This window comes from Chanos chanos, chromosome 2 (assembly GCF_902362185.1).
Source record: "Chanos chanos chromosome 2, fChaCha1.1, whole genome shotgun sequence".
Taxonomy (NCBI): Eukaryota; Metazoa; Chordata; class Actinopteri; order Gonorynchiformes; family Chanidae; genus Chanos; species Chanos chanos.
In genome coordinates, this window is record NC_044496.1 from 3,824,750 (window position 1) to 3,851,389 (window position 26,640).

Below are 26,640 nucleotides of genomic sequence, written 5' to 3' on the forward strand. Positions count from 1 at the left end.
GAGATTTGACAGAACGACAGCCTGCAGAGACAATCAGAGAACAGCTTAGTGTCAGACTTGGATGATGGTTGAATTCATAGAACAGAGAGATGACAAGGGAAGGAGGAGGTGGGTTAAAAATATCAACCCCGTCTGAATAAAATAGGTTTTTTTTTTTTCTATCTGTCTGTTGAAAATTGAATGCATTGCACTACATTTATAAAACTTAACTTGCACTTTGAAGGTTAACGCAACATTATATCATTAGAGGTCACTAGATGGCCTGTATTCTTGAATTGTGACAGTGAAGCTTACAAAGATGATAGCGTTTGTAACCATCCCTTTTAAACATTTGTTTTTCTCAAGTTAACGTACCACGTTTACTCAGGTTTCACGAGTAACGTTTTTTTTTGTCTCATAGAGTATCATTCTCAGAAATGATTATCTGATTATCTGGGATTATCTGTGTTCATCACACACACACACACACACATTTTTCTGTGTGAACACCTGAAATATTTAAGCATGCTACGTTTGTTGTTGGGTTTGTTTTTTTTCAAAACAGGTACATGATCAGTAAATGCCCAAAGTAAACCACCTGTCACTGGTCATGCTACTGATATTCACACGCTAAGCACAACATGCAAGATGAATCAGCTTTAAAAATGTAATGCTTTATTTTGAAGGATCAGAGGGAGAATTTTTTTGACACCCCACTGTAGAAAACCACCTCATTATCCATGCCTAGTTCCCTCTGGCACAGTTAATTACACAAACAAAGTGACAAATGACAGATGCTTTGATCATGACTCTTCAGTTGTGCCTCTGTTGATTACTGTCATTTTGAGGAAGAATAAAGGGGTGAGATGGGTGTTGAGTTTAATAAACTTTGCTTTGGAGTTGACTGCAGAGACCTTTTCCTTGACCATGCGGGTACCATTGTCTCTTACTTGATGTCTCCAGCTATCAGTAGTTGCAGGGTGTAAGTGAAGATGCATATGGGGATTAGCACAGTAACCATGGCACCATCTAGTGGTCTCTCCAGAATTACACTTTTTGTTTAATTTCCAGAACCTTGTGTAAAGTTACAGCCGGGCGGCCAGGGTCCTTTCTGTGTGGAGTTTGCATGTTCTCCCCGTGTCTGCGTGGGTTTCCTCCGGGAGCTCTGGTTTCCTCCCACAGTCCAAAGACATGCAGGTTAGGTGAATTGGAGACACCAAATTGCCCCTAGGTATGAATGTGTGTGAGTGTTTGTCTGTGTGTCTGCCCTGCGATGCACTGGAGACCTGTCCAGGGTGTTTCCCGCGACCCTAATCAGGATAAGCGGCTTAGATAATGAGTGAGATGAGAGTGAGTGTTTAAAGTTAGACCATTTTTCTTCCTGGTGAGGGTTCGGAGAAAACTAATTAGTTAATTCAGAGTAAGTAGTAGACTTCCTAACAGAAGAGCCTTATGGCTTCACTCTCCTAGCAAAACAAAGCCATATGGCTCTTCCATCAGGATGTTCACTATTTGCTCTGAGTTAACTTAGCTGGGCGAGTCACCAGTTTTCACTAATCAGAGTTTTCACTACACCCGCTTTCTCGAATACCCCCCCCTGCTGTGCTACACTGTTTGCTCAACAGGTAATAAAGTTTTTGTGCCACACCTCTATTCTCATAGTCTTAGATGCCATTTTAATTTACTTCATAAGTTCAACTTTTCATAATCAGATATTAGGTCTAGTTCATTTTAATACTAGCCTACATATCCATTTATTTATCATTTTCAGGTAGCATTTGTTCCACTGAAGTAATGTCAACTGTATGTATTCACCCAGAGTAGTAAGTAACCTGTTATTCCGTTGCTATATTGTAAATGCGTCACTCTCTGCTTTGCTGGCCAACCTTGTTTTTCATCACATATACAACCCAGTTTAATTGTTTGTCAGCCTCTTTTTTTTTTTACTCTTTTAAATACCCATACACACACACACACACACACACACACACACACAGAGAGAGCACCTAGACGGTAAAACATTTCTGATTACCTCACACTCATTGATTCGTTGTCCAAATACAGAGTCAATGACCAGATTTTTTATTTATAGCATGCGACATTGGTCCTTGGACTAAAAAATCTTTGAAGAACCAATATGCTCTGGCAGTGTCATCAAATGCACATGGAAGCTACAAAGTCGTGTTATAAAGCATAATTTGTATGGGTTTAGCTAACGACTACAAAAACATAAAACTGGACAGCTTCTTTCACGAACCTGTCTGTTATGAACCCGACTATAGGAATCAGTTCAAAGGTTCTCAAGTGATGCGGTCACGTGGTATTTTGTAAGCTCAATAAACGGCGAAAGGGTTCGACCAATCACAGACGAGTGTTTTCAGTTTGATTACCTCAAGAATAGTGTGATGACCACTTTTATGCTTCTTTTTTCAGATACCCTGTTGACTGCGTTTAAGTTTGAAGCTACACTGTCTCAATGATCGCCATGGGTAATAAATGACAAGAGCCCTGGTTATATCTATCAGGTATGTCTTTCGGAGAACATCATGAAAGACTGAAGGGGGGTCAGCGAGTAAAATGCATTAGCGGGCCATAGTAGCCATTTGTCAGCTGTGGCACAGTCTGGCAAAAAAGCGAATGAACAGTGTCACGTGTTTCCATTCTAGTTTTCATAGTTTCTTATGAGGTGGGTAGCTATATGCTATCCGAAACGACACCAGTTCTTTCTCGATTTCTGCTATCTCGGCTTCACTGTAGCATACCGCCACCTGCTGTGTTGGAATTGATAATTCTGAAATTTATAAATTCTGTGTATGGGCCGAAGCAGTACGTTACAACTTGACCATTAATACAAGGATTTATCTGCTAGTGTCATGTCACATAGCGTTTAGAGACTACAAGTCGGCCAAAAATCTGATTTTAACAGTGCTACGTTGCTGCTGAAGCAGAGGACAAGAATCCCTTTCCACTGGAATCCCGTCACTCTACTTGCGCTGGAGAATCTGCTTCAGTTCGCAATTTGCTGCCTCGGAAAATAATTTAAAGACAACCTGCGCAGATAAACACAGTATACATATATATATATATATATATATATATATATATATATATATATATAGTCGGTCTCACCTGTCTTTTTCTCAAAACTGCCTTTAGGTAGATGTATGCATTCAGAATTATTCTAATATCTACAAACTGTGTCATTTGTCCTCCATTGTGCCTAAAAACTTGGATTCCTGAGCTGAAACTTTCGCGATTTCATATGTGCATACTGTCAGCTTTTTTCTTGCTGTCTAAATTAACCTGGGGGAAATTTTAAACTAATTTGGTCTGCTCTTCCTAATTTATGACCACACGTGAGAAAAATGCTGCCGAAGTAACCATTGCATAAGAGGGGGTTCTATTAGCTGTCCTTCTGTTGTCCGTTAAAATGTATGTGTTCTTACCGAATGAACGGGACGCCAAATGAAAAAAAATCTTAATAAATTTAAAGGTTAACAATTCGACATACACGAGTCTCGATTATATAAGTATTTTTATTCGATGACTCCACCCCCACTCCCCTTTTACAGAATTTCATGGTAAATGCAGGAAAACCAGCCATTTTGCACCGTTCCTTTGCTGGCAAGAAAGTGGGTTGTCGTAGGGAGCCGTTTTCAGTTAAATAATTAGTTGATAAATACCCCACAAACATTACAGTGTCCGTTTGCCCGCGCACTTCTCTAATTTTTTCCAGTCATTTTCAAGAAGATTTTTCAAGGGTAAGATGACCAACAATATTCTTTGCTATAAGGTTGCATTTTAGATAGCGTTAGGTGGCTAGCTAATTAAATGGCTAGTCTAACTAGCTAAGCTAGCTGGCTGGCTAGCTGGCTGGCTAACGTTATCGCAAATGGCTTGTTTACGGATGGACATAGCCAAGCTAACGTTAGCATTGCTACCAAATAGAAGTTACATGCGTCATTATATAGCTAACACAGAGCGACGTTAAGACCTCTGCGTCTGCGAGGATTTAGATCTATTTGTATTAACTTTATCGGCCGTATGAGTTGGCTTTCTTTCGCCAACTTACAAGCTAGCCAAACTAAATATGCATCGATTATCTGAAAAACCCATATGGCGCTTACTTAGCCTAGCTGATGTATATGTGGTGAGCTAATTAATTTTGGCTCTGTAACGTTAACGTTACACTTGCTATCACATACCACACACTTTCCTAAAAAGGAGGGGCATTTAGCTCGTTGTGAATTTCTAGCTAAAATCAAGCCAAACAACGTTAGCACAATAAAGTAAAAAAGTTGCAAGTATCAGCTGACTGGTTTGTATAACCGCTAATGTTGTGTGCTAACTCAAGGCCAGAATGTCAGTCAGTTTGTTACAGACCGATTTTCACCTGGTTTACGCTTACTCGCACTATAGTTGTGAGTTATTGTAATCATTTGATTTCAAGACGGGACAGGTTGATGGTGCTTTAATCGTTTTTTCCCCCCAAGACTTCAGCTGCTCCCCTCCACCGCCATCATAAGATGAACTTGGTGCTAGCAACCTCGTTAGCAAAGTTAACTCGTAGTGTTCTGGGTTTTACACAGTCTACTTTCCTCCCCCTGCGAGCGCGTACTAGTTTTGTGGAATTGTTTAATAGTTTTGTATTACTAAATACTAATTTGGGTACATTTCTTATCTGTCCCTCTTGTGGAGTGACATTTCTTTAATCTCGCACCGTTTGAGCACATTTCACTTGTCAGGCCAGATTGCTTAAACGTGCAGGCCTCGTGCATACCCCCATAAAGACGCTCTTGAAACGTATTCGATAGCTGAAGTCAGACCGGAAAGCTGAAAATTGATAAGAAACTTCAGCAGTGTCAGTTGTTGGCTCGTTGGAACGCGGGTTTACCAGGCGCCTCGTCTGAGTGATTATTTTCCATAGTTGTTATGCAACTGCACTACATAGACATGCCCAATTATGCTGTTGTTCATCCACGTACATATTGGTAACGCTAATAATGTAATACATCTACGCATATCTGCCATGGCCAAATGGAGGGTGCGCTGTTAAACACTCGAGACTGAATGGAAACGGACCCTGTCCTGCGCGAGTATCTCTGGTCAACAGAACAGGGATTATAGAGTTATTGTGTTGTTTTAGTATTTAGTAATGTATTGTGATATAAGCAGAGTCAGCTGGTATTTCCAGTCCTGCTTGCAACTGTACTTAGCGTTCTTATGTAGCAGAAAGTTAGGACTCGGATTAACAGAGAACATTTGAGGATAAGTGCCCCTCTTAGTTCTTAATGGTTTTGCTGTGTCTGTGTGTGTGATGAATGAACTGTGGGCTTTTGACTCATTCTAAATCTGGAAGGCAGCTGTTCTGCTTCACCAACTGAAATGCTTAACCGAGTTAGATTTCAGATGTTTTTTTTGTTTTTTTGTTTTTTTTAACACTGTCTGATCATGATATTTATGCAGATGTGATAATTAGCCCAGTAAGAATACTTGGTTATATTTCAGCCATCATTAAGACCTCATGTGACTTGAAAGCAAATCATAAAACTCAAATTAGTTCATGCCAAGACTATGTAAAAGAAGCTTCTTCTGGGGGGGAAAAAAAGGTAGTGCATATTAAAAATATGGCAGATTACTCATTTTGCAGCTTAAAATACTCAGGTGAATCATGTGATTTTTTTTTTTTTTTGACCGACTGAGGTAATCCAGCGTTCCGTCCCATGGGCTTATTCTTGTACATAATCTAAAGGTTCTTTACACCTAATAAGCCATTGGATCCAGTTTTTTTAGAGCATAAAGAAGACCCCAGATGTCCAGATAACCATCCCCAGCTTGTAGAATAGCTCATCACTTCAATTACATCAATGGCAAGTGATGTACCAGCACACTCACAGTCCATTTATCACCATTAGGAAGCTTACAGCCCGGTTCAGGCTCCGCCAGCCCACGCTCTCAAGCTGTGATCGCCAGTTCTGGACCCGCTCGTTACTTTTACACCCGAGCATGGCGTTTCAGGCCCAGCGGAGAACCTGCTCCCCCCCCCCCCCCGTGGGAGTGATACATTTGTGTGAACTTTAGGTTTGAAGGAGATATTAGGTTGTGTGAGGGGGCCCCATGCAGCATTTGTTCACCCAAAATTGAGAGGATGGCTCCTGTTCAAGGGGGGGGTGGGGGTCCATTTTTACGTTGTATAGAGGCCTATTGGCTGGACACCTGTTGAGTTGTAAATGCAGTCTCCAGACAGCCCAACTGAAATGCAAGCTCTTCTGTCTTTTATGCCGTTATACTATAATCATTTAAATTCAAACTATTTTTTTGTCTCTCTTAGCTGTTATTTAAATTGCGAGCAGCCGCATTGAGCAGCTGAGTTTGATAAAGGCACCAGGATTAACATTCATGTTTGATTATTCAGATTTGTCCTGGATGTCTTTAAAAGAGGCTACTCTGATAGCCCAGGTCTTGCTATTCAGGATTTGTTATTTGTGCTGCTGTGGAAATGAAGTGACTCCTGTAATAGTTGGCATGCAACCCTAAAAGGAAAAGGAACAGAGAGATGTTGCTGTGCTGATGTCATATGTCAACACTACACATGTCAGGTGACACCTAACTGTACCTGTGTTTCTTTTGAACAGGGAAAAGTCAGCAAAGTTTCAGACAAGAAAGGCCAACCAAAGGGTAAGATGTCAAACCTCTTCTTTTGTATAACATGAATATTCTTTATATTGTTCCAAAAACACTTCTCAATGTAATCAAGTTTTTGGTGTCTCGTCACAACCTTTTCGAGTGGGTTGTTCAACAACAAATTCAGTTAGGTTTGCCTTACGGAGTGGGAGTGGCTTTATTTGGTTTAAGATTGGATTCCCAAGTCTTGTCTTTGGATAAATCAGATGTTTTAGCCAGCTCACAGTAAGACTGCAGAAATGCAGGGCAAGTGTTTATGCGATGTAGCGTTTTTCCTCACCAACCCTAGATTTAATCAGCACTGAGGGGTTTTTTTTGGTGCAATATATGAAAACTGTGCGAACCAGCTGAGCTAATATCCAGTATAGCCAGTATTGCTTTTCAGTAGCACTGAGATTAATAAAAATCTTCCCCAAGTCTTGAGGATGTCATGTGGGGATTTGTGTCATATTGGTAGAATTTGTACTGGGCTCTTTTACAAATACAGTTAGCAGGCATAGAAAAATAATAATCATAATGAAAATAAAGTTTACGTGGAGTGTTTATGCAAAAAAAAAAAAAATGAGTGAGTCTCTGAGGTGATGAGTAGTTAGTGTCGTGTCAGAGTTTCGTTTTGTGGTTCAGAGCTCATGACAGCCAGAGATAAGTTTCATGCATTGTACATAGGTAGTCTAATCAGAACTAGCAGAGCAAGCTGGACATGTTTATGTTTTGTTTTGTTTTTTGTTTTTTTTTAAGTAGACGTTTTAAGGATAGGCAAGTGAGACTTATCTGTTTTTCATGGACATTGTGTTCAGTCAAGTTTTTCCCTTTTGCCTACATTTCAGCAACTACCTACATTTCTGCAATTGTGAGTTGTTGGAATCCACTGATGAATCACAGTAATGAGTATATAGCTAGACTGTGAAAGAATTGCAGAGATGGAGGAGAGTGAAGCCAGTGGAGTGATAGGTCTGTCTGCGTTACCAGCGTGTTCACTTAAGTTTACATTACCGTGAACGCCACTGATAAATGTACATGTGATAAATTGGGTTTTGATGTCACTAACCTTTCTCCATTCCTGGGCTCTCATTTGAATATCCAGGCTCAGTTTTGCATCTGGCATGTTTGTGTGGACCACAAAGATTTTGAGAGAATGTATGTTTTGTCTATGCGTGTGTGTGTGTGTCTATCTTCTAGAGCAATGTCGCATGAATACTGCATTGGTTGAACAAGTTCCTATTCAGGAAACCTAGTCTCTTAGAATTAAAACGCCAAGCTGTTTCCTTGGTTACGTTTTAATGCTCCCACACATACATGCAACCTCCTCTTCCTAGACACGTAAATGCTTCTATACTTGTCCTGTTCTATGTGGGTGGATTTTATTCCTGCATGGCAACATCTCCAGTATCCGCTATTCCTGATTTTTTTTTTTTTATTATTATTTATTTATTTTTTGGGAGCAGATCAGTTTTTTACGCTGTAAAAGCATTGACGGTTTTAATGACACAGTTTCATGTTCTTAATTTTCATTCACTAGTCAAATGAGCTCGGCAATGGCTGTTCATCATTTGCATCAAAAATCCATATGTTGGCTAAACCCCCGAATGCTACATTGTCACCAAAGCACCCTTTTCATTTGGCTCAGAATAACATAATAAAAAAAAAAAAAATCCCTCTTTTATATTTCTGACATCAAAACATGATTACAGTCTGTGTTACCATCCTTGCAGGAAATTGTCTGTGCTTTGAAGGTAATGACCACAATAGACATTTAGCTCTGCTAAACAGAAAACAGTTTGCATGTTCTTAGTGATAACTGGATCACCAGATGCGTATTTGCCTGCCCTAAGTACAGCAGGTATGTGTGTTTGCGTATCCTAAGTACAGCAGGTATGTGTGTTTGCGTATCTTAAGGGAATTCTGAATTTTTTTTTTGTGTTAAATTCAAGATGAGACATCAGAGGGCAGGTAAGACCGTTGTATAGTCATGGCAGATTTGCATAATTCAAGCATCTCGTTCTTTTTGTTACATATTTCATATCCCCTCTTAAATCAGAGGGATTATATTCATACGAGAATATGATGTTAAATTGTTAATCTGATGTGAATTGGAACAGTTGCATGCACCAACAGTATCTTTAGTGGCTGCCTTCTGTAAAATACACAGTTCCTTAAGACAGCTCTATGGCTACCCCCCCGTCTTCTGCACCGGCTTGAATCATTCTGAATGGACTTCTGTATGTGTCTCCTCTAAGCAATATAGCTTTTAACTGACTGGTCCTCTCAAAAAGACCCCACTTTGAGTCTCAGTCTAAATGTGAGGAGTGACAAGGCCAAAACCTCCTCTGCTTACTGTATGTGTTATGTTGGGTTAATTATATTTAGTTTATTGCTTGTTGCTCAAGGCTGTATGCAGCCTGCCTTGCTGGGAGAGTGCCGTGTGGAATGGAGTCTTCTGTGTGTATTTGATAGTGCAGGCTCTGATACTAGGCTAAAAATTTGTAGTGCTGAACCATGGTTGAGCATAGCTGAACTATATGGAAACCGTGGTCTTTAAAAAAAAAAAAAAAAAAAAAGGCTTTTGGGTCAGTGGTAAAGTCAGACTGACTCCATGTGGCAGTCTATGTGAAAGCCTTTGGGATTATTTATGAGTTTGTATGCAGAAAGGAAAACCGTGCATTCGTAGGTTAATAAACTGCAAAAGCTTTTCCATCCATGACGTCCAAGTTGTTTTTCAAGCCTCCATGCCAAACCTAATTACCTTCATACATTGACGCCAGTAGCTAAAAGTGGCATTCCATGCCGGCAGTATAGGATTGCATACAGACAGACAGACAGACAGGGTGCTTTAAAGAACACATAGAAAGAAGAGTTGCAGAAAAGCGCAGTTATGAAGCTTAAGTTAACCAAAAAAAATGTAAATCTAGGATAATGTGAAGTCACAGGTCTGACTCTCAGAAAACCCTATGTCTTAGTAAAGAGGAAGGTTACATTGGTCACACACACCATAATTGCATGTGCAGAGGACATGCTAGATGCCCCCCCCGCTCAGAACGTAATCCGATTGTGTACCCCCCCCCCCCCCCCCCCCCCCCCCCCCCCCCCCCCCCCCCCGGATTTTGGCAAGGCTGATGTTTGACATTAATTTAATGAGCAAAGCCCGTGTGTCGCCTGCTTCACATTTTATTAAAGCCAAAGCCAAGAAAGACAGAGATGCGTCGGTTTAGCTACCAACCAATGCATGCCCTTTCAAAGCTCACGCTCTCATCCAGACTTGGTATTCTCACTTCTGAGACTCACTCACCAAACCATCGCTTAGCGACCTGGCTTTGCAGAGAGTGTCGCGTGTGAACACTAGAAATTCAGACAGTGTTCAGTCTCTGCATGCATGTTAGTTTCCTTTTTCTGTCCTCCCCCCTCTCTCTCTCTCTCTCTCTCTCTTTAATTTCTCAGCCAGTCCATTTGTAGATGTTAGCTTGATTGAGCATGTGTGCTGTGTTTGGAAGCCGTGTTGATTTAGAGCCTCTGGATCAGACAGTGAACAGTGTAGTTTTCTCATCTAGGTTGTAATCTATTGACCCATGGCATTTTAGGGGAGGTCAAGAGTTAGCATGTCCATGTGCCTGAGTCTCTGTTATTAATAGCCTGATTCTCTCGGGGGGGGGGGGGGGGGGGGGGTGTAGGGCAGGGCAATTGGGGGGGGGGTGGGAGTGAAGTGTAATTTAGGCAGTAAACTGGACACGAGCATGAATCCATTGTGATTTCAGCTGCTAGATAGTAAATTCGATTCCCGGACGACTGTTTCCCTTTCGCCATTTGCGCAGGGGTTTTTTGGGAAGAGTGCCAGTGGAGATGCATATTTGTATTTTTAGAGGAGTTCAGAGCATTTGCCATATGCTGTCTCAAGCAGGCGGAGTCCCCCCCAGAGGACTCCACCCCTCCACCACCACCCCCCAACACTTCACACGCTACTACTGCTAGGCTTACAAACACGAAAGGGTAAAGCCACAATCCACTGAATTACCACAGAACCGATTGAACATTGTCCACTCACTCCCTGTGCAAAAGGATAAGTAAATAAATAAATGGTTATGACTCGTACATTGACTCTCAGTTATGACTCTCAGTTTTTGCAAGTTAAATTTCACACACCTACGGCATTGTGCCGTCTGTATGACACAGGTGTAAAACGCCCGTGTTACTTTCACCGATTTAAAAAAAAAAAAAAAAAAAGAGGCGATGAATCATCTTGAATGACTCCTCGTGAATCTCGGTTGAAAACGCAGTGTGAAGCCTGTAGAGCTGTTTGCAGCTGGAGGCTGTTTCATCATAGGACCAGTTCTGTGACATTTGGTTTTTGCATGAATGTGTATGTTTTGAACCAAACAGTCATGCTGTTGGAAAATCTCAGGCTTTTTTTTTTTTTTAGGGGGTGGGGTGGGGGGGGGGTCAGAATTAAAACCACAGGCGTCCACTGGCGAGGGCGTGTGCAGTGCAGGATATCTTTCAGTTGATACTGGTCATGTGCACGCAGGGCTGACATGAAGCGGTAGCAGAAGCATAATCAATCAAACTTTATTTTCATGGCACATTTCGTGCGTTGCATTTCGTACAGGGTTTCAGTGTACTTCCCGGGCTTACGCCTATCAGAGGTAAAAGGAAAGAGAAGAACCAGGGAATGAAAGATGACAGTGCTGGGCTCCAGACTAACTTTTTCCACTAGTAGCACTGGTGCTCCTTACTGAACATTTTTGGAGTGCCAGCACATAATTTAGGTGTACCGCTTAAATCGACATGCAAGGCAGCACATTCATATTTTTGCCATCTTAACTATATTACTGATAAATGCTTTGGTAATAAATAGACAGATTACAGAAATAACAATGCACTGTTTTATTTTAATGGAAAAAGTCAGAAAATGAAATACTGCTTTAAGGGGAAAAATCATTAAGTTAAATGGTGCTTTTTTCTTTTTTTTGCTTTTTTTTTTTTAACAGAAACATCAAATAATAAATTTACAGATGTGAACATGAGATGTGTGGTCAGTACATCACAGTCGTTACAGCAACGATAACAAAACAAGTAAACAAGGAACTCCCTCTCATATGCCTCTAGTTTAAAGGTTACGGTCGAGTCGGCAAACGTAGTTTTCCCCTGTAGTCGGTAAAATAGAGTCAGGGGCAATAGTGGGTAAGGTTTGTCTCCATATACTAACAACCTGTGTGAATTGTAAAAAGAACCACTGTTGTGCTTCTGGCTTCAAACACAGTCATTCTTCTGGAACATACAGAGTATTGTATCTACCCTCTTATCCCCATTTGGTATGGTCAGGCTAATAGAACGGACCCATAAATTTCACTAAGCCAAGAGCATCTATCCTCCATTGCTTTGTTGTTATTGTTGTGGTGGTTGTTGTTTTTTTTCCCTTCAGTATGAAGTCTACAGTTGTTTGGGATGGCCTCCCAGCAAGCTTTGCTCTGATTGTCCCTGCCCCCCTACGGTTTTTGGAAAGCTCTCTCTGTTTTTCGTCCGTGTGGATTGTCATGTCACCCACTATGCCTCTGTGTGCCTCTCCATGCTCTAGGTATTTCCATAGATGAGATGAGGCGGCTGCAGTGTGTGTCGCGGCTTTAGCTCTCTGCGTTACTTTCATTGTCATAGAACCAAAGGCGTTTTGAGGAGAAAGAAAACAGGGAGCAGCGGCGTCGTTTATAACCCCAAATTGAAGTTTGCTCGATCAGATGATGAGAGAGCCTTATCTGGGCCTTGACTTTGGAATGCGTGGTGCAAAACCCGAAACCAGGCCAATTCTTGGGCAGATAACATCTGACATGTTATCAATGTTTGACATCAGTGACGGTGCATAGAAGCACTCATTTGTGCAGCAGTCATGTTTTCATTTACAAGAGATGTTAGATTTGACCTAATGTTTTTTTTTCCCCCCTCATCAACAAACCACATCTAGATAAACAGTGCGAATATCAGCAGAAGCGGCTTTAAGATAACTCTCAACCGTTTAGTTTCAGTTTAATTAGTTGACATTGTCTTAAAATAGAAAATGGTTTCATGAGGGTGAAAAAAATGGCGCTTAAAGCAACTCTGATATGCGGTTTTACGTGGTGTTGAGTTTGAACACCAAAGCAATTTGCAAGTATTTCGTGGTCTGCAGCCAAGTTTATCAAGTTGCTTTGCTCAATCTGTGATTATCGCTCAAAAAATGTGGCGGATGTGCTGATCGCGGCCGAGATTCGACGATAGCTATTGGAAACAGTTGTGGTTGCCTTTGTTTGTCTGTTTTGCTTTTTATAATTTAATAGTTCAGGGTGTCAGCTAACAGTACCACTTCAGACTTTTGGGAAAAATACCAGACCCCTTCCCGCTACCCTTCTGCCCCCCTACCACTACAGCCATCACGGGTATCCTCTCTCTGGCAGCACAGAGAACCCCCTGCTTGTTTTATTGGCCTGCATGTTTGTACCTTTCTTAATGCATGTTGTGTTCTTTTTGTGTCTGAAATCAGAAATTCTTATTCTCTGTCCAATCTGTGTATATGTATGTATGTGTGTATGTGTGTGTATTTTCCTGTCTCTCCCAAGTTTCATGTGTCTTGTGCTGTCTGGTGTGTTTCTGTAGCATTGTCAAAGGCGCTGGATGGATAGCATCGACAGTGAGGCCCTTTACCTGTCCGCAGCCCAGCATGGGCAGGCTCAGTGTGACATGCCTCACACTGCAGTGGAGGTCCCAGCCCTGGGGGGGTAAGAACACCTACTTCCCTTTCTGCTGCCCAGTGATGGAGGAGGGGTGACAGGACCACATCCTCTAGCCCTTCCTCAGGAGCCAGTATAACGCTCTGCACTGCTGTGTGTCTCTGTCTCTGTCTCTGGCTCTTATCTGTAGATTTAGCCCCTGGCCAGGCTTAGCTACAGCCATTAGAGGATTGCTTTTTTTTTGTCTTGTAAAAATTTTCAGGGGGGATGGAGAAAACCCTTAACCATTGTTGTTGGGGGTTTTTTTGTTTGTTTGGTTTTTTATTTCTTCCCTGCCCCCTGATTCTGTTTGTATGAGTAGAGTTGTGTACAGTGTTTATGAAAATGCCGAAATGCTGACCTGTTGGCCACATGCCTGAAAAAAAAACCACTCTGTAGACCTACAGTTTGCTCTCTTTTTGAATCCTGACAAATCACTTCATGCTCAACATTAAAGTATATGCTGCCTCTAATCTCATTCTCCCACAGACCTAACCAAGGCCTTCTCACCATCTCATTCCCATCTCCTCACAGCGGGATTTAAGGAAAAACAAAAAATGTTTTGTGGTTATGTTTCAGATAATAACTGTTGTTTTGTATTAGCTGATAACTTTTAAGAAATTAAAATGCTCCCTGACGTGATGCATGTTACAGTTTGTTTAGCTTTGACCACAAACCCATTAAATCTCTCTTTGCTCTGGATTCATCCTGGGACAAACACCGTTTCACCCTCAGTGTCCAGTGACCGAGCTGGTTGCTTAACCCTGAGCACCAGAATCAACAGGCGATCGCCGTTTGAACTTTTCATGTGAACCAAGTATACAGATAACGATCTGACGCTCAGAGTTTTAACCAGTTTATTTTGTGTGGGTACGTTGTATGTCTTCTTAGATCTTAGATACGTTTGAAAATGGTTTGTCCGTTTGTGTGGCGTTAGAGGTCGGTTCGCCGTTGTTTTTTTCAGTGGCTGAGCTCAGAGAGATCAGAAATCGTGGTCAGAGGTGTAGAATGTGTTTCTGTGTTTGTTTGGAAAGCACAGGCACCACACTTTCACCAACCACAGTCCCAGCTCTCGGGTCTGGGCACGGAAACGCCTGACGTGTCGCCCCGTGGTGCTACCGCGTCCATTTAGAAATGGTGATTAGATCCTCTCTCTGTCAGGTTGTTTACTCAGGATGTGATGGTTGTTTTTTGTGTGTGTGTATATGAGGTGAGGTGGGGGGTTTCTTTAGCTAACCAGGGCCGAGCGCGAGATAACGGAGCCTCGGTCACGTGACCCGGCGTGGCCCAACCTCTCGGCCCGCTGGCAGTGACCCGGGCTTCATGCCGGAACCCGATTGTGTCCCTGTGAGCGAGGGCGCAGGGATTACCAGCCCTCTCCTGCCCCCATTCATTCCTGGGCTTCACTCACCCTTATCAGCATCAATCTGACACTCTATTTATCTGACGCTGCACCCAGTTCTGCTTGGCTAAGAGAAATGCGCACAAAAAAACCCCCTGCCCATCAGCACTTTCTTTTGTCCGACGGGGGGCCAGAGAATTTGGTGGCCTGGCCACCCCTCTCCTGATCCAGACGTGCAGCATGTTGACCAGTGAGGGCTCTTTTTTTTGTGTGTGTGTGTGTGTGGTATCCATCGCGGTGCAAAGTTTTCATCGTTGTGTGCTCCCCCCCCCCTCTTTTTTTTTTTTTTTTTTTCCCCCGTGTATGTTAATTTTTTTTTTTTTTTTTTGCATGGATCGTTCTGTTGCTACGAGTTTTTTGATTAGCGATTAGCTTCAATGAGGTGTCGACACAGTTTTCTGTCTCATCCTCTCCTGCCTTACTTTCCCCTCGTACCAAACCTGGAGGAAAAGTTTACGAAACGAGCATCATAGCAGTTTTTAAAGCGTTGCTGCAAACATTTTCTTTTTGTGAATTTTTTTCTTTTTGTTTCGTTTTGTGTTTTGTTTTGTTCTGTTTTTGTTTTTTTGTGTTTTTTTTTTGTTTTGTTTTAGTAGGAGCCTTACCTTTTTTTGCCTTTTTTTAAACGACTGATTTTGTGCTGCTGCGGGGAAAAAAAAAGATTGGATTTTTGTTAAAATGGCTTCGTTTAAGTTAGACTTTTTGCCTGAAATGATGGTGGACCATTGCAGCTTGAATTCAAGTCCAGTGTGAGTACCTTGGTGAATTTTAATGTTCTGCACTTTTTAAATTTAGTTTAACTACATTTTGTTAACATATGTAAAGAGCCTACAAGTATTGTATACTTTGAGGGCTGACAGAAGGGTATTTCCATTAGGCCATTTTATGGTTTCCATTATATAGTTTCATACTGTGCGTGAGGTTTTTACTGGTCACAGTTTGTCTCTGTTGCAAGTTGCAGTTTATTCCCTGACTACGTTAATTCAGGGCCTGTGAGTCGCCTAAGATGACGACGAGATGAGTCCAGACAAGTCCTGTCTGTCACTGTTCACACCACAGAGGTTCTTTTTTTTTTCTCTCCCTTTTTTATCAGTTTGAAACGGAGGCAGTGATAGGTCATAACCGAAAGTGAAGGCTGATATGAAGTAGACACGTTTGTGTTTGACACCACACAGCTGTTCTCAACAGTAATACATGTTCACGTGTGTGTCTGTGTCAGACCAGAGCCATTTGTTTTCCGGGTTAAAGCTGACCGTGGTATAGAGAGATGTTATGTGTGAAACAAGGCAAAGGTAGATCATTTAAGTTAAATCACCGTGTTACAATACACAGTATGGGGGGAAAAAATGTTAGCTTTTCTTCCCTAAGTGTGTACACTGCCAGCTTAGGTTTATATATAGTGTGTGTGTGTGTGTGTATACACACATATATGTGTGTGTGAATATGTATGTATGTATGTGTGATTTATGAGTAATGTATTGGATTCTTGGCGCCCTGTGAGCTTAAATAAAGAAGAGGAGTGATGCTGTTGTCAGGATAGAATGAACTGTGTTGTGCAGGTATGAGTGACAGCCACTCAGCAGGAAGCGTTAAACCTCTCCTCTGGAACACAGCGTGTCCTGTCTTGGTGTTGGTTGCAAAGATACTCTTAAGATATGTGACAAAACATTCTACTGGAGCTGCAAGATGCTCAGTTTAAGGGAGGGGGGGGGGGCTACATCACCCCCCAGGGGGGCACCTGATGATCGTTAAGTGTCAGAGATGACACACGCGCTTTGTTGTGTTGAGACATTAAAAAATATAGCAGAATGGCATGAAAAGTTGACTGTAAATTGTACGGAGAGGAAAGTTCCTTTGCTGTGGCAGTATGTGAGAAATCATTTCAGGTCATTGGGAGAGCCTGAACATCTACGTGATGTGTCACATGGAGGGCGGATCACTAGACACAGATCAATAGACATTTAATGCTTAGTGCAGACGTGACTCTTCAGTCATGTAAAGAGGAATGCTATCTGTGAGTCACTGATTAGAGAAAAACAGTGGACTAGAGAGTGTGGTGTGAGGACTAAATGAGTCTCAACGAACAGTGTCAGATGGTAGCACAGCGTCTCATCCCACAGGGTAGCATCAGAAATCTCAAGATTTATTCTGGTATTTGAGACACTCTTTGCAGTAACTTCATTTACAATCCTTGAAAAGGGTGGTGGTGGTGGTGGTGTTTTCTGGGGTTTTTTTGAGAACATGCTTAAGTTTAATCATGTGCAGATCAACAGAGCCAAGTTTAAAAAGAATCGCTCTGTTTTTGTTTGTGAACTTTTAACAGAGGATTCAGCTCTTCACATCCTGATAGAGGCTTGATGAGCCAAAACGTTTGTTCATAACACACACAAGACCTAACAGTTGTTTGATCTTCTTTAGTAAATAAGCACTTCACTTCCATGGAAGAGTGATTTTTGTGTCAGAGACAAGCTAGCAGAAAATACAGCCAAGTGAGAGTTTTTTTTTTTTTTTTTTTTTTAAGTCAAAGGAAGCATAGCCACATGGAGCAGCTCTAAGCAGAGTCTGTTCATAGGCTCCAAGAATTGACTTGTTTTGTTTTAATAAAGCAAAAAAAAAAAGTCCTTATACGTCATTATGTCTTAAACAGATAGTATATAATCAAGCGCCAAATTGTTATTAAGCATATACTGAGATTCAGCAAGTAGATGTGTGTAAATCAGAGCATGCTCCATGGGACTTGGTGATATGGTACATCTGCAGCAGATCTAATTAAGGTTCAGTTGTATGAAATGGATATTGCATTACTTGTTGTAAATATATACAGATGTGGGTAGTGTTTGAGTACTCGCACTATGGGTACTTTGCAGAAGTATACTCGATGGACGGTTGAGTAGGGCCCAAACTAAACTAAGGCAATAACAAGTCATTTGTTAGATGATAGAATCACTGGGTGGTGCTAGGGTTTTTGTTTTGTTTTTTTTCTTCCCTGAGCTTTTATTGTGAAACTTAAATTCAACCTGTTGATGAGAGAGAGAGAGAGAGAGAGAGAGAGAGAGAGGAGTGAGTCATGTTGATGTTTTTTCATAGCCTGTGATGTCATGCAGTCAGGACTTGTCGTGTTAGCAATGTGTCGGCTCTGTACCTTTTGTCCTTGCTCATGGTTGCTGTGGAAACTCAATATGTCTGATCCCGCAAACGGCATCCCACAGCGTATTGTTTTTTTTTGTTTTGTTATTTTGTTCTCATTCGTGTTGAGCGTCGATATGTCATGCGGTGAGGTCAGGTGAAGCAGTTGTAAGATATGTTAGGCTCAGTACTATGTGACAGCTCCTGTCAACTGTAGCCTAGTCCTGCTGCAGCCAAAGTTCTGGCTGCCACACAAACACTCACGGTCTGAATTTACACTACTCAAAGGCTAGCCACACCCCCCCCCCCCCCCCCCCCCCGGCTGGTCTCTTCTGATCCGCCTACTGAGGAGACCAGAGTATTCTGCTGCTTTGAGAGTCTATGGAGACTCTGTGCTGGCAGTGAGCTGCTGCTGCAGTATGTTCACTGTCTGTGTACTCTAATGTTCTCCGAGCAAGTGCTTGGAAGAATTAACAAAGAGGGAGGATTTGTTCTCTCTTCCTTTGGCAGATCAATAAAGTCTATTAATGCGCCCATAAACCTGACGTTAATGCGCTTCTGGAGTCTGCCGTGCTGCCCAAATTTTTGCTTGAGGTAGCTTTGTTTTTGCAAGAGGGGGCATTTGGTTACAGCACACAGCACAGATCTAAAGAGCAAAGCCCCACAGAGGCTCGTTCGAATAACGTCTGTCGTTATTTCTTCACGCGGTTCAGTTTGGTCTGAGAGATGTCACCTCTTGCCAATGAAGCGTTCCACGTCTGGGCGGTTCGTCACGTTTCTGGCTCTCAGGCGCTGTATTTGTCTGAGAGCTCTCAGGACATGTGTTGCTTTGTATCCAAACAGGTCAAATGTTGGTCACTAAGCTTTGTCAGTCGTGGTCACTTAACTAAGGCAGATTCAGCAGCATGTGTGTGAGGCCTTTGGAGTACTGTAGTTTCTTTTTCACCTCCTCTGTTCTCACTCTCTCTCTCTCTCTCTCTTTTGTAATCTGTGTTTTGGTTTTGTTCTTCTCAGAAGTAAGAAGATGAACGGGACCCTGGACCACCCCGATCAGCCCGATATCGACGCCATTAAGATGTTTGTGGGTCAGATTCCCCGGTCCTGGTCCGAAGAACAGCTGCGGGAGCTTTTTGAACCGTATGGCGCCGTCTACGAAATCAATGTCCTACGAGACAGAAGTCAGAACCCCCCTCAGAGTAAAGGTATTAACAAAAAACAATAATAATTTAAAAACAAAAAACAGGTCACCCATTGCAACTCTTAGCAATGACACAGATCAAGAGTGGCTCTCTGCTTACGACACCAGAATGCTAACTTTGGCTTGAGGGTATGTCAGTGACTGGTGGTTTACATGTGTTATTAATAGCTTGCATGGCTAGGCATTTGCAGTATATAGTGTGTGTGTGTGTGTGTGTGTGTTTGTATATGCATATATATATGTGCGTGTGTGTGTATAGTGTGTATGTATGTGTGACGTATGTGGATGTTTTTAAATCCATAAAGGAGCCTACAGGCCCATTAGTTTGAACTGAATATTTAATGCTTCCGAAGTCTGGAGCAGCCTAGTCATGACTGTTAAATGTTTCATGTAAAACGTGTGCTGAACAGTAGAGAACCCGTGAGCCTGTAAACTCTGTATGAACAAGAACCCGTACAGAGCGGTTCAGAGGACACGCTGAAGTGAACTCAGCAGAGCAGCGTTCACTTTGCGTGTTAATTTTCGTTTTTGCTTCAAAGCAGTTTCATCTCCTGTTGGCTATGCTGCTGGAATGAAGTGAATGGTGAAAGTTCTCTGTTGTCATTGCAGCATGTGTAGAAACATACGTACAAAGATTTATCGTCACTGATACTATTCATGTTGTCACCTCTTAAGATCAATAAACGTTAGAAACCTGAGGAAAAACAAAAGGCCCATAACCAAGGTATATTAGCAGAACCTGCTACTCAAATCCAGTGGTGTTTTTTTTTGTTTGTTTGTTTTTAAAGAAATGATTGGCGGTTCACTGTTTTAGCTTCTGGTTTTGCATACATCTTGCAATGCTCTGCACCACTGATCATGTCTCCTTTTCTCAGTCTCAAAAGCAAATGCCCGTTGTTAGGTTAGCCTGACGACAGAATGCTTGGAGAGTTAGAGCCAGCACTGAAAATCAAACCGAAGGATATTAATGTCACGTTCCGTCTGTCGTCACGGTGACAGACAGTATTTGCACTTTGTGTCATTATTGACATTAATTACAAAAGAGCAAGAACAAGTGCAGAGGATGGAGAACACTCACACACACTCACTCTCACACTCAATCTCACTCACTCACACACTCACAGACGCACACATTCTCACACGCTCTCTCTCACACTCTCACACTCACCTACATGCGTAATTGTCCCAGTTTGACCGTACTGTTAATCGTGTGTAGGTTTTACGGGAGTGGGCTCTGACAGAAGCTCTTTCCCCCTATAATTCACAGGTTGCTGTTTCATAACGTATTACACCCGGAAAGCAGCATTAGAAGCACAAAACGCCCTTCACAACATGAAGATTCTTCCAGGGGTGAGTAAGCCGTCTCATTTCCACTGGGCACTGCCAGCTCGTCAAAACTTATCGACTGTGCCAATATCCCCATCCTCTTAAATCCTTTCAGGACGACATTAAACCCTCAGACAGTCCTGTTGTGGTCGTAACGTTAAAACCTCTCCTCCAGCCTACTGCTGGTCCTCTGAGGTTTTTAGCCCCCCCCCCATACTAAAGGCGTGTTTGTCTGAGTGAGTGGGTGAGTGAATGTCTGAGTCTCTGTGTGTGTATGTGTGTGTGCGTGTGTGCGCCGGCCTGCCTTTCGAGGCTTTTTCAGGCTCTTGTCTCTAATTTGATTCATGTTGTTATAGATGCATCACCCCATTCAGATGAAGCCTGCAGACAGTGAGAAGAACAATGGTGAGTGTGTTGTGTCAGTTTACAGTCTCTCTGAGGATGGAGAACAAAAACACTCAACTCTGGTTCCGTTCATCTCACCTCATTAGGCCAGCTTTGTTCCCCTAACCTCATTAGGTCTTTAATAGTCTGCCAGACATTTTTATTGCAGATATATTTAAACTGCCCGTCGGCTGCTGTTGCACACAATTAAAATTAGTAAGTTTGCTGAGTTTTAAAAAAAAAAAAAAAAAAGAACAGCAGAGTTCTTTCGCCACATTGTCAGTCCAGGTATTTTCAGTGCCAAGTTTGCTGCTTTCTCTCTCTAAACTTGAAATTAGTCAAATCTGGTTCTTAGGTGGCGTTAATCCTTAGAATAAAGAACCTGTTTACTGTAGTTTGCTTCTGTCTAAACTCTAAATTCACTCCACTTCTCTAGCGGCAGCCAATCAGTGAATGCACTGCCTGTGTTTTTTTTTGTTTTGGGTTTTTTTAATTGATTTTTCTCTCAGTGTTCTGAAGTCTAATCTCCTCTCTCTCTCTCTCTCTCTCTCTCTCTCTCCCTCAGCGGTAGAGGACAGGAAGTTGTTCATCGGGATGATCTCCAAGAAGTGTAACGAGAATGACATCAGGCTTATGTTTTCTCCGTACGGTCAGATAGAGGAGTGCCGTATACTACGCGGACCGGACGGACTTAGCCGTGGTGAGGCAGATTCATTTCAGCTGTTAACATCTGTCTCACACACACGCACGCACACACACACACACACAGATATCTGGTAATGATTGGATTTGTGTCTCTCCGGTAACGGCAAAATTCGATATCACTAGTAAAACTGCCGGTGTATAACAGTGTGAAGTTGTCACTGATCACCTCTTTAATGTTGCATGGGCTAATTAATTACCAGCGTTGATGAGTGTGTGACTGGAAATGAAATGAAATGTTTGAACGTCATGGGGTTGGTTTCAATGGGACAATGCAGGCAGATTTCCTGTGTCTCGTCTCAGTCCAAGTCTGGGCATGTTTAAGAACACACTCTGTTCTTCCCACTGCTTTACCTTGGATTCATGGCAATGTAGACACTGTGTATGGAGTGAAATGATTCAGTTGAAAGTCTCTCCTAAATTGCCTCACACTCATTGGAGTCCTTGAACGAAGCGTTCATCCAGACCTGTGACTCCACATAAAAATGATGTACAAGATAGCAGCGCCTCTTCCAAAATGTTTCCGGAATAACAACTATATGTGCATCATTACCTGAATGTCATTAGCTTATGCCCAGATTGAAAAAAAAAAAAAAAAGCTGTCTTTTCAGAAAGCTGTTCCGATTGATTTTCAATTGTAAATATGACTTGAAGATTGAAAGTAAAATGCTACGCTAAAAAAATATATAAATAAACTGAACGTTGTAGCAACAGATGTGCACAGATATTGTGGCCTCTGGTCATGTTTTTGTGAAATAGAAACACTGTTAGAGACTTAATGATGTGTTGTGACTGTTTTTTCAAGGGTAGCCACTCAGTGCTGGCACAAATTGCGCCAAAAAACACTTGGCGAATATGAAGGGAGACTGAGGGAATTTAAAAAGACCGCCAAAGACAAATCCAAGATAAACTGTTTTGTTTTGCTTCTTTGTTTGGGGTTTTTTGTCTTTCTGAATTTTCGTTTTTGTGGGTCTGATCTGAGTGATCTAAATCACTGAGTGATGGTATAACATACTTCAGGAGCTGTTTGTTCCCATCTGTAATGCGACGCGTGTGTAAAAATGTTCCTGTGTCCCAGGTTGTGCATTCGTCACCTTCACAGCGAGACAGATGGCTCAGTCTGCTATCAAGTCCATGCACCAGTCACAGACCATGGAGGTACCGTCTCTCTCTCTCTCTATACAAAATACAAACACTCTCTCTCTCTTTTGTCACCTGATAACATGTTCTGAACGACGTCAGTGCTTCATGATTCATTTCAGACAGGGTTTGTTCTTGCAGTTATAGTTGGCGTATTTGGGGTTTTAACCCTTTTGTAGTATAAAGAATCATCTCTAACCTTGGCACGAACCTCAGTGACTGCGAATTGTCTGACTGAGATCCATCTCCTAAGTCTCTCCCTTTCTTTTCTTCTGCTCAGGGCTGCTCCTCACCCATTGTAGTGAAGTTTGCAGACACACAGAAGGATAAAGAGCAGAAACGCATAGCTCAGCAGCTCCAGCAGCAGATGCAGCAGCTCAATGCTGCCTCCATGTGGGGAAACCTGACTGGCCTGAATTCCCTGGCCCCACAGTACCTTGCAGTAAGTGCCTGCCTCGCCCCCCCCCCCAAGCACGCCGCGTCACGCCAGCCGCTGAAGTCTGTAGCCTCACACACGTACAGAGCAGTCAGTGGACTGAGGACGTGGATGCAGTGCACCTCATTTACCTCTGAGTTTTAACGCCCACCTGTTTGATCTGACCGCTGAAGTCATAGAAGACAACTGTTAGGGTTCTTTAGGTATATTTGGTCTTATTTGGATGTCGACTGACACCCATTCTGTGCAGGGTTTAATACGATTGGAGGAAGGGGTTTTTTTTTTTGGTCTCAGGTGGCAGGGAAATTGCACATTGCACACCGTCTGTGGTGAAAGTGCTTTTCCTTGAAATTCTCATTTTTTATTATTATTTTTTTTTTTTTTTTTTTTACCTTAGAGGGTTTTTTTTTAATTTATTTATTTTTTTTAACTTAAGATGACTTAACATGCGTCAGTAGAGAAGAGGATAGCCAGCTACACTACACAGTCCGCTGCGTCGTTTTGCTTGTTTTGCTGTGTTGCTGTGTTTTACTTTGTTTGAAAAAAAAAAAAAATGGTTTGCACCAGGGCAGTAGATCTATGTTGGAACTCGTATGCCTCTCTACTGATCTGGACTTTCAAATTTCCCCCCGTCGTGACGTACAATTGGCATCCGTAAAATTGAGCGAGTTCAGAGCTTTTCTCTGATTGGGCGTGTCCAGAGTACAGCATAGATATGATGCCCTTCACATGATGTGGTTAGTGCTGCTCCATGGGTGTGCTGTGAAACTATCTCTCTTTTTTTCCCCCACTTTTACTTTCACTTTCACTCTCTCTCTCTCTCTCTCCCCCTCTTCTGTTCATCCCTCATAGTGACTTTCTCTGTCGTTTCCTTATTTATCCTCTTCTGGTCCTAATCTTGTCTTGTGCCCGTTTAGGGCTGTCGCAGTAACTGTGTAACGGCCATACCCTCGATCCACGCGATTAAATTTCAGTTAAAATCTTTGTTGGTTTATGGTCACGTCTTGGAGGATTGTGCGTGTGAGTGATTTAACCTACTTTTTATTTGTTTAATTGTAGTCGTTTTTCCAAATGTTGGCTTTTGGAAAAGCAGTTGCATGAGTATTTTCAGTTACAAAATGGCTAATGACCGCTGTGCTTAGTTTGGCCAGTGGGACTGCATGCATCTCTCTGCCATAGCTGTGCCTGGCAGGAGTAGAACTTTAGCTGAAACGCCAGCAGATGCACTGGAGTGGGGAGAGTTCTCAACAGGGAGAAAAATTGTTTTTGAAACTGAAAGTTGTCCATTGAACATCTATGGACTAATAAAAACACATGAAGATTGTAATCAAAGCACAGACCCTTACAGAATAAGTGTACGTGTTTGAATTCATACAGTAAATGTAGCCTAGCTCTTACATAGTGTATATAACTTGGTTCCACCTGTTGGTGGTATCTGGAATTGCATGGAAAACAATTATGAGGAATTCCTTTTTTTTTTTTTTTCTTGGCCCCTCTGCCCAGACAAAAACAGAGTTCGTTAATTTGGCTTGTGATTTGGTTAATCTAAATTGGCTTGTGATTTGGTTGATCTAAATTTTTTAATAGCCGTGACAGTCCTATTCATCACCCTCATCCCTCCCCATTTTATCTCACTCCAGCCTTCCAAATCTGTTTTTCTTTTTAACTGCTCTTTTCCTCTGCTCTGTCTGTCTCTCCCTCCCTCCCTCCTCCTCCTCCTCCTCCTTTCTTCTGGCGTTCCTGTAATCACAGTCCTGGAGGCAGTTCTAACTCTCTGTGTTCTCTGTTTTGGTGTAATGTCTAGCTTTATTTGCAGCTCCTGCAGCAGTCGGCCTCTTCTGGAAACGCCCTCAACAACCTCCATCCCATTTCAAGTAAGCACTCACATTCCCTGTCTCTAGACCTGTCTGACATGCCCGCTCGCTGCTCTGAGAGCCACCCAGAGAGAGAGCCACTTTCTCGCACTCATTCTCTTAACCTGCTGGTCACTTACTCTTTTTTTTGTTTTGTTTTGTTTTTTTAAATACATGTTTATTCCTAATTTATACTTGCATGTTTGTATGTATCAGCTTACAGGATATAAGATGGGGTGAACAGGCTACAGCTCTTTGTTTTCTGTGCCCTGCTACTGCTTGTGAGTGTTTGCGAATCGATGCATCACAAGCCGTCTGTGGTGGACACGCTCTGTTTATTTGTGTCTCGTAAAATCGATCCGAGATGTCTGTCCGAGATGTCTTTCACATCCCCTCTGAATCACATTAAGATGGAATAATAAATCTAATAATGCTGACGTTATAGACTTACTCTTAGTGTTTTACTCATTTACATTTTCCTGGTTTACCCCACAGTTTTGTCTAGACCAGGGGTGGGCAAATCCGGTCCTGGAGGGCCAGTGACCTGTCGGGTTTTTGTTTTCACCTCTTACTTACCTGTTGATTTTCACCTTGCAAACAGGTGTGCACTCTCTCTTCAGCCAATCACAGATTGTATTTAGTTAGCTGACAAGAAAAACAGCAGGACCATGGCCCTCCAGGACCAGAGTTGCCCACCCCTGGTCTAGACTGATTAGGTCAAGAGCATAGTTTCCTATTATAAGTCATTGTCACACCTAGTTCAGTGCGTATACCTGGCAGCTTTTGGATAAAGCAGAGAATTGGTCTCGGGTCAAAATACATGAAAAATCACAACGACGCCAGTACAGAATGATATGAAGTGTATATACATGTAGAATGATTAGGCCGCAAGAGTTTAAGTTACGAGAGAAAAGAAAAAAAATAAGGGACAAATAAAAACGGTCAAAAAACATAAAGAAAACGTTACTGAAAATATGGTTAAAACATCAGCAAAGGGGCAAAGTTTGAATAATGTGTTAGTCTTAAAATGTGAAATTTCTTTTAAATGTGATTATATTAATAGGCATGGCGTTCTAAAGCTTAGAAGAAGTCTCAGAGAAGGATCTGCCACTTTGAGACCCTTTCATGGTGCTAAGGCCTGTTACTTTGAGAGCCTTAGTGATCGCCCAGTTCTTTATGGCAATGACAGTTCTGAGTTATAGCTGAGGTCAAGGCCTTAAGAATAATTAATACCGTTTCAAAATCAGATTTACATGAAATGGGAGGCTGTTGAACTGATCCAAGTATGAGGTACCTGGTTTTTTTTTGTTTGTTTATTTGTTTTTTAAACTGCTGGTCACTAGGGACCAGCAGTTTAATGTTCACAAATGTTCAAATAGGAGAATGGAAAGTTTCGCGTAGTCCAAGCAAGAAGAAGTAAAAGCACAAGCTACTATCACATTGAGGGGACCTTATCTTACCTGGATGTAAAGATTCAAGTTTGGCCTTATTCCTGTGCTTGTGAAAGCAAAAATTGCAAGAGCGTTTGTAATATGAAACTCAAAACTGACCCTAAGATTTGCAGAGGTCGATTGAACATTGGTTCTGAAAAAGCCATGTTTAAAAGACATGAGCTTTTGTGCGTTCATAGGACAAACAGTTGAATCATCACTGTTAAACTTCAGAAAGCTGGCAGCTTGAAG

The 26,640-nt window shown here is 42.0% G+C and overlaps 1 protein-coding gene across 8 annotated transcripts in view; it reads left to right on the plus strand.

The window, feature by feature from the left end:
* The first annotated feature begins 3,611 nt into the window (after nt 1-3,611).
* Nucleotides 3,612-26,640, plus strand: part of celf1 (cugbp, Elav-like family member 1) — a 39,161-nt gene continuing 16,132 nt past the window's right edge. For 3 of the 8 annotated variants that reach the window (XM_030794342.1, XM_030794345.1, XM_030794347.1), the window contains exons 1-10: nt 3,612-3,740; nt 6,615-6,657; nt 13,279-13,400; nt 18,934-19,121; nt 20,385-20,467; nt 20,800-20,848; nt 21,393-21,527; nt 22,608-22,687; nt 22,950-23,111; nt 24,910-24,979. In XM_030794342.1, the coding sequence (XP_030650202.1) occupies nt 13,297-13,400; nt 18,934-19,121; nt 20,385-20,467; nt 20,800-20,848; nt 21,393-21,527; nt 22,608-22,687; nt 22,950-23,111; nt 24,910-24,979 (871 nt within the window). In that variant the 5' untranslated portion in view covers nt 3,612-3,740; nt 6,615-6,657; nt 13,279-13,296. The remainder of the gene's footprint in view (nt 3,741-6,614; nt 6,658-13,278; nt 13,401-18,933; nt 19,122-20,384; nt 20,468-20,799; nt 20,849-21,392; nt 21,528-22,607; nt 22,688-22,949; nt 23,112-24,909; nt 24,980-26,640) is intronic. The other 5 variants (XM_030794344.1, XM_030794348.1, XM_030794349.1 and 2 more) reach the window with 3 other exon arrangements.